The sequence below is a fragment of the Oratosquilla oratoria genome, chromosome 22 (assembly GCF_046742065.1).
Source record: "Oratosquilla oratoria isolate Oo_2021 chromosome 22, ASM4674206v1, whole genome shotgun sequence".
NCBI classification, from domain to species: domain Eukaryota; kingdom Metazoa; phylum Arthropoda; class Malacostraca; order Stomatopoda; family Squillidae; genus Oratosquilla; species Oratosquilla oratoria.
In genome coordinates, this window is record NC_134798.1 from 37,725,424 (window position 1) to 37,733,356 (window position 7,933).

The window sequence follows — 7,933 nt, forward strand, 5'->3', positions numbered from 1 at the left end:
TTAAGCGACTCAGTGTCGACGCGCTCGTAAGCGCCCGTGCCCCCCGCCCCCATAGATTTACGTTTTTTTTTTCTCGCGTTAAGACCTGTATAGAGACTAGAGTTTAGTGTTATCAGTACGGCCATGGCGGCTACTGATAACATGGCTGGCGTACCGAAACGACGGCGCTGCGCTCCAGGTTCTGAGCCTTCATCTGACGATGAAGCTGGAGTGGTAGTGGTCCCTCCTCGTAGCAAGGGTGGCAAGCTCCCCGCGCTCAAGGTCCTACCCTCAGCAGGATACCACACTGCGTTTGAGGTGGTAAGAACTTTGGAGAAAGGCCCCCTCCATGGCAAGCTTATATCCCTCCGACCCCTTGGCGATGGTAACTTGCTTCTGTTACCAAGCAGTTACCAACTCATTGAGGAGCTGGAGGCGATTACATCGTTAGATGGCAAGCCTCTGACCCTGGAGCGACTCAATCCCGAAGATAAGAAGCACAGACTCGTGGTACACGATTACCCGACCTCTTACATGACTGAGGGCATCAAAGACCATGCTCAGGTAATCAGGACCACGAGAATGCGCCGTTGGGATAAAACGCCCACACGCCAGGTTCTAATCACAAAGGTGAACCCTTTAATAAGACTGACCTGGGGATGTATGGCAGGTATGATGTACGCCTGATCCTCTCCTTTGCTTTAAATGTCAACGCTATGGTCATCACCAGGCGCGGTGCACAGCTAAGCAACCCAAATGTGGCATTTGCAGCATGTCTCATGCCACAGAGACGTCTTAACAAGTTTAAGGCTAGCAGTGAGACTGTTGCCAGGTGCCCCAATTGTGGCAAGAAGCACCACGCCTGGAATACCTCTTGCTCAGTGCGTAAAGCCCAGGCCATTGTCTACGAGGAGAGGACAGAGAAGCAACAGAACTTCATACCTGCCCCCTCCCCCCAGGAATATTTGTATGGGGCAGCAGGAAGCACTCTCCCACCGTACCACCGCCACCTGCACCTAGTGCTCCTGATCTGAACAATCAGGAGCACTTTCCTGCACTCAACACCGCTACAACACACACACACACTCGAACACAGCCAGCTCCCAAAAAAAAGTCCCCACGCCCAAATCTACACCCAAATCCAAGCCCACGTCCCCAGCTCCAACCCCACGAGCACAGGAACGGCAGCCCCCTCCACCTCAATATCCGTCTGATGTCATCCCCCTGCGGGAAGATGATAGCGGTCTGATTGTGACTGGTGTCGTCGCTGGGATCGCAAGTACCCTAGGGGAAAGTGATGCAGAGAAGACACTAGATATGGTGAATAAGGCTGTCACGAATGTGCTCAACCTCTTAAAAGAGAAGAGAAACCCTTCCAAAAATCCTAGGCGAAAGGAGATTATAATTTATGATTAATTCATTATAATTGATTTTATATTATTTGTTTTTGTTTTGTTATAATTTCTCGGTTTGATTCTCATTTATTATTAGCTATATGTCAATTTATCATTATCTACTATTTACCTGTTTGTTTATTATATAACTATACTTATGCATTTATGTATTTTATTTGTTATTTATATTATTATAGTTTTTATTTATTAATTTATTATTATTATGATTTTTTTCGCATCCGACCAAGATATGAATCAAAAGGTCTCCTGTCGGCATGCTCCGCCTTTGTAATCCTTTGTAATCCCTCCACCTCTTCATCTCCCACCTCCTCCTCCTCCCCTTCCACTTCCCCCAAGCCAGCCACACCCACTTTTACCATTGGCAAAGTGACACCCACATCATCATCGAAGACGAGGAAAGTGCTTGCTGCTAAGCCCCAAAGTCAAAGTGCCTTTCGGCTTGAAGATTCCTCTTCTGTTGAAAAGTCGCATCCCATCTTGTCTTCTGACCGGAGAGGATAAGATGAAGACGTAATGGAACTCGACAGGGAAGAAAGTCGCCCTGTTGAATAGTCACTTAAGGTTGCTACAGTGGAACATAAACGGGCTCCGCAGTAAAAGCTCGTATCTCCTTGCGCTTGCGCAAGAGTATGATTACGATATCATACTTTTCCAAGAGACATTGGTGAGCGATAAGGTGCGATTTCCGGGATATCGCATCTTCACCCTCCCTCGCATACCCACTACTAGGGGGTGCATGATCTTAGTCAAATCATCTATCCCCTGTAGTGAAATCATGGACCCTGTATCATGTGGAGATGGTGTATAAGTTCTTGCGGTTCGACTCCATCGGGCCCACGAAACATACACCATCTATAACATATACAGGGACCATAGTGCGGTACTGGACCTTGGAGAAGTGTGTGCTCTTGCTGTGGACAGGCTCCTCATCATAGGAGGGGACTTCAACGCCCATCATACAATGTTGATGTCGCCCCAAAGGCCCAATGTCGCTGGTTGCCACTTAAATTACGTGTTAGATGAATGCCCTGATATTGCGTTGTTGATAGATGGTAATCCGACGCACGTGCAAGGTGGACGACTTGATCTGACCTTGGCGACGGCCACTCTCCTCCCTAGGGTAACCTGGGAGGTGCATCCTAGTGTCACTAGTGATCACTTCGGTGTCTCTGTGCACATACAGGATACACCACCCATACCGGCTGTATTACCTGTTCCCAGGTGGAAGACTGCTCTGGCAAACTGGCCAGTCTTTGAGAGATCTGTTGAAGCATGGGCAGCTTCTTACGTTCCACCACAGGAAGTGGAAACGTTAGAGGCTGACTTTTCTGCAGCCCTTCAGGTGGCTGCCAACAGAGACGTTGGAAGACGGTAATCATAACGCTAATTCCAAAGCCAAAGAAACCTGGTGCCTATCGCCCCATCAGCCTGACAAGCTGCATGGGGCTAAACAGGCTGCTGTGGAAACTGGGCCCAATGCATGAGCATATACATGCTTATTGCAAGGGCATTGGCACAGCAAACAGTATAGCAAAACTCCTCAATGCTGTCAGTGGCACACCGTCCATCGTGGTCTTTTTGGATACGGAAAAGGCGTTCGAGCTGGCCAGTCCACTTGTGATATTAGACCTTGCTCGCAAGGGTGTAAAAGGCAAGGTGCTTTCTTGAATTGCTGACTATCTCAATCACCGGTCTGCGAAAGTAAGATTTCAGGGTCACATATCAGAGGGCAGAATGCTCGCCTCCAACATTCTGGAACTACCTCTACCCAATGGGTGCAAGGTTATCTCTTATGCAGATGACCTTGCGCTTATAATTACTGGAAGGCGGCGGTGCTTCAGCAGGGCCCAGCGCTGTTTAAGTGCCGTAGCGACAGAATGTTGCAGGTTAGGGTTAAAGATCTCCCTTACAAAATCGAAAGCCATGGCGTTAGGACTCTGGAGGGAGGGGGAGCATCTCACCATGCAGGGCCTTAGGCTGGACTGGGTCCACCAGTTTCAGTACCTGGGGGTCTGGATTGATGGCAGGCTCACCTTTCAGAAGGAACTAGCCTATCTCAAGGAGAAGCTGAAGGCGAGAACAACAGTCATGAAAGCAAAGACGGGGAAGGCACTTGGTGCCACGCACCAGGTCCTTCGCACATTCTATGTGCAAACAGTCCGCAGTTTGGTGGACTATGCTGCCCCAGCTCTCATAACTGTGGCGACTGCCAAGCTTGACCTAGAGCCTTGCCAAAATTCCGCAGCAATGACTATCCTAGGAGCTCAACCTTGGAGCAAGACTGTTAACCTCTAGATGGAGGCTTCATTGCCTTCATTAGCATCACAGGTCAGAAGGCTGGAGGTTGATTCTCTTGCCAAGATAGTCCAGAGCCCTAGGATAACTGAGCTGAGTCAGAGCTTTATGATAGCTCTGGGACGGGTGGATAATCTTATCCACTCCGGTACCTGGCTATCTCAAGCGGTTAGACTCCTGGATTCCTTCAAGCTCACCAGTGCTCTCCTTGAGAAGGGTAGGGACTCTGTTCAAGTCCCCACCTCTATGGCTGTCGATACCTGCAACCTTCGTTGTCACTAAGCTTCCAAGTAAGAAGTTGTGTGACCAGGAAAGAGTACGAGTGCGGTCCCTACAAGGCATCCGCGCACTGTCGAGACCTGGAATGGCGGTCTATTATACGGATGGCTCCATGGACCCCAACAGGCCTCGTAGTGCGGGGGCTGCTTTTGTAACTGATGGTTTGACCTTTGGCAGGAGAGTATCTGATCATGCGTCCACTCTCCAAGCTGAGGCCATAGCGGTCCAAGGAGCGTTAGAGCATGCTCTAATATCTAGAACTGGTCCTGTGGTGATCCACACGGACTCACAGTCTCTGCTAGGCAGCTTGGATACGTCACAGAATACGAGCCCCTTGTATTTCCTCGCTCCACACCTAGAAAAGTGGAAACTCTGCTCTTCTGTCTGCGGCTGGAGGACCGTTGTTTCCGGCAAATCAAGAACAATCCCACAGTAGAAGAAAGAAGATGCCACCATTGTCGCCACCCTCAAGCATTACCTCCAGCACTGCCCTGCAACTGCTTTTCTGAGGAGAGGGCCTCCGACAATATCTGAGGGTCTTGTGCGCCGCCTATGCAGCCACCTCAGCAAATTTGAATTGCGTCGGCTGGGGGAAGTGTCCAATAACAAGACTAGCTGTGAAAACGTAAGCTAATCTGTCCATCATAATGTCTAGAAGTTGTACGAGTATTTTCCTCTTCTTGATTTTAATTTAATTTAATCTTATTCTATTTTACTTTATTCTTATTTTATATCATTTTATCTATCTATTCATTCATTCAATCATTTGTCTATTTGGGTAAATTTTTTGAAGTGCACACCTTCGCGATATAGCAAAAGAAATTAGTTAACAATTTGGTAAATTATAGTATATGAACGTAACATACATTGTTCTTGGCAGAAACCAATAATAGAAAAAGCTGCTAAAAGCTATAAACAAAGATAGCCGCTTTCACTACTTGAGACGCCATCTTTGTTTTGGTAGCGGCGGAGGTCGGAGAAATTAGAGTAGGATAAATTCGTCTATTCTAACCTAACCTGCATTTAGTAAAACGGTACCTGTAATTCTAAAGGTCTCAGACCTCCGAATCTATCAAAACAAAGATGGCGTCTAAAGGAGTCGATGCAACTTCGTTGCTGCATAGCTTTTAGCAACGTTTTCTGATATTGATTTCCGCCAAGAAAAATATCTATTACATTGATGTACTATAATTTACAATACTAATATTTAATTTTCTAATCCTATACCGCGTAGGTGTGCACATCTAAAAAATACCTTCGCTTGTTTATTGCCCTCTCTCACTTCTTCGATAGTATACATTTCGTGAGATTGTTGCTCTCCTCCAGGCGGGTAAAATCTATTCGTGCGTGGGGCTAAAGATTACAAAACAATAATATGTTAACTGTCACGTATAAATATGGACTCATTTTTTTTCTGACACTCTTTATACTACAGGATGACAAATTGAATAAACTGAATAATGATATATTATCACTGACAAACATTTAATCCAATGTAACCTACCCTAACTTAACCAAACGAAGCTATCCTGACCTAACCTAACTCATCCTACCCTAACACACATCGGACGACCTGGTCCATGGTGGCAGGGCGGGCCGGCCATATCGCCCGATGTGCGTTAGATGAGGTTAGGTTGGGTTAGGTTAGGTTAATTTAGGTCGTTGATATTAGGATGGTTAGGTTAGGTAGTATTAAGCTGGTTGAAGCAAACTCTGATAGAAAGTTGGTTTTATTTAGTAATGAATGTTGGGCACCAATAACAGCATAAGCTCGCTCTTGAGTACGAGAGAAAGGTGGGGGGGGGGGAGAGACGGCAAGGGAAGTGACGACTGTGAGTTTCAAGTCGTGTCCCAACTTGGTCTGCTTGCGCGGGGAAGTGGAGAGGAGGCGAGAAAGCAAGGAGCAGCGAGCCAGCCTCACGTATGATACTCCGAGGTTATCGTCCAGCCTTTATATACACGGGCAGGTCATGACCCGTGCTCCTTTTTGGTGTGAGGTCAAGTGTGATGCGTGGGAAGTCGGGAGCAAAACGTTCTTACGCTGGTGACTCACAAAGACAGACGTTCCTCAATGAATCCAGTGTTCATCATCACGTGGCTGGCCGAGGTGCAGGTTAGTCATCACTGGCTGATGCTGGTAATGCCCTTTTTCTTCCAGATTGGTACGACAACTGCCCGCTGCCAGTCTTCCGGAACTTTCTTCTCCGTCCATGCTTTCTGAAATATTGTGGTTAGCCAGGTAATTCCTGTTTCTCCACATGCCAAGATGGCCTCGGTTGTAATGCCATCGATGCCCGCTGCTTTGTTCCTTGGGCTGGTCTTCAGTGCCTGCTGGATCTCTGATCTTAATATGTTTGGTTCACCTTCTTCTGGGTAGCGTGGCTGAAACTGGCTCTGTATGTTTCCTTGGCTGTTAGGGTTGAGAAGTTCTTTGAAATATTCCTGACCTCTATTTTTGATGCTGTCTTCCTCACTGAGAGGACTCCCATCTTTGTCATTGACCACTGTTGTGCTATATGGCTCGTCTCGTAGTCTCATTGCTTTGACGCTTTTGTATAAATGTTGAGGTGAGTTCTTGCACAGTTCACTTAACCCATTCAACTCATGTCAGCCGCTTGTGGTGTAGATACGAAAAACCGGATATGGTAGGCCTCGCGCCGGCCCGTACATCCGAATATCATCTGATGCGGCTTGACCGCGCGAGGACTGACGTCATATTTTTCTGGTGTTTGACCAAACATTTTGGTGTTTTATGATTTTTTTTTTCACCCTCCTCCTGTTAGACCTGATAGGTCTGTCAGTTGCCAGGCGTAGCGTGAGTTTCTCGAGCAGATTATAGATAACTGCCGGCTTGCTAGGCCTGTCACAGTCCACCGCTGTCGTTAGCGTTACCCAGGGGGGCCCACTTGGAGGTGAGTCGGAATTTACCCCCCGATCTTTTGTTTTATTTGACCAAATGACAAGAATCTTGTCATCGGAGTTTAAAGGGTTAATTCCTCGCCGTATTCCTTCCATGACTGTTCCTTTGCGTTTCTGACTAACCTCTTGATGTGTCGTCTTACCAGTATGTATTTCACATAGTCCTCATCCAGCTTTGATTTCACCCACACCTTGTATATCTTCTTCTTTTCTTTGATGGCCTCCTTTACTGTGTCATTCCACCAGGCTGTCTGCTTCACCTTCCCTCTTCCCGCGTTCTTCGAGACGCATTTTTTACTGAGTGTCTCTGTCAGTGTGTTCTTGAACACTGACCATGCTTCTTCTGCTGTCATGTCTATGGTGTCTACTTCTTTCAGCTTATTTGTGACTTTAGTCTCCACTACCTGTTGTACTTCTTCCTTCTGTAGTTTCCTTAAGTTGATCTGTCTGGCTGGCGCTTTCCTATTCTTTCTCATTTTTATTTCACTCCGACTCTTTGTAAATAAGATCACAGGACGGTGGTCAGTGTCCAAAGCTGCGTTTAGGATGGATCTTGCATCTGTGACACTGCTTTGTTCTTCTATTCGAGTTAAGATAAAATCGATTTGTGATGACATATTCAGGTCATTCCACCTGTACCAGATTTGTTTCTGACTGGGTCTGTGTTGGTAAAAGGTGTTTGTGATCCACAGTCCATATTCTGCGCAGTGCTAGAAGCTGTTCCCCGTTGTAGTTGCACTCTGTGTTAGTGTCACTGTGTGGGCCAAGATGTTGCTCCCAAGGTGCTCTTCTCTTGCTTACTTTTCCATTGAAATCTCCCATGACAATAAATTCTTCCCTGTCTGGTACTGTGCTTATGATGTCTGCCATCTTTTCAAAGAATTCCTCCTTTTGTTCTTAACCCATTAAACTCCGATGACAAGATGTCTTGTCATTTGGTCAATTAAAACAAAAAATCATAAAACACCAAAATGTTTGATCAAACACCAGAAAAATATGACGTCAGTCCGTCATATTTTTCTGGTGTTTGATCAAACATTTGGTGT

The 7,933-nt window shown here is 46.6% G+C and overlaps 1 protein-coding gene across 1 annotated transcript; it reads right to left on the reverse strand.

The window, feature by feature from the left end:
- Positions 1-6,089: 6,089 nt before the first annotated feature.
- LOC143037349 (uncharacterized) lies at positions 6,090-6,506 on the reverse strand. Its single transcript, XM_076205487.1, has one exon. It carries the CDS (start codon positions 6,504-6,506, stop codon positions 6,090-6,092), a length of 417 nt encoding a protein of 138 aa, XP_076061602.1.
- Positions 6,507-7,933: the final 1,427 nt, after the last annotated feature.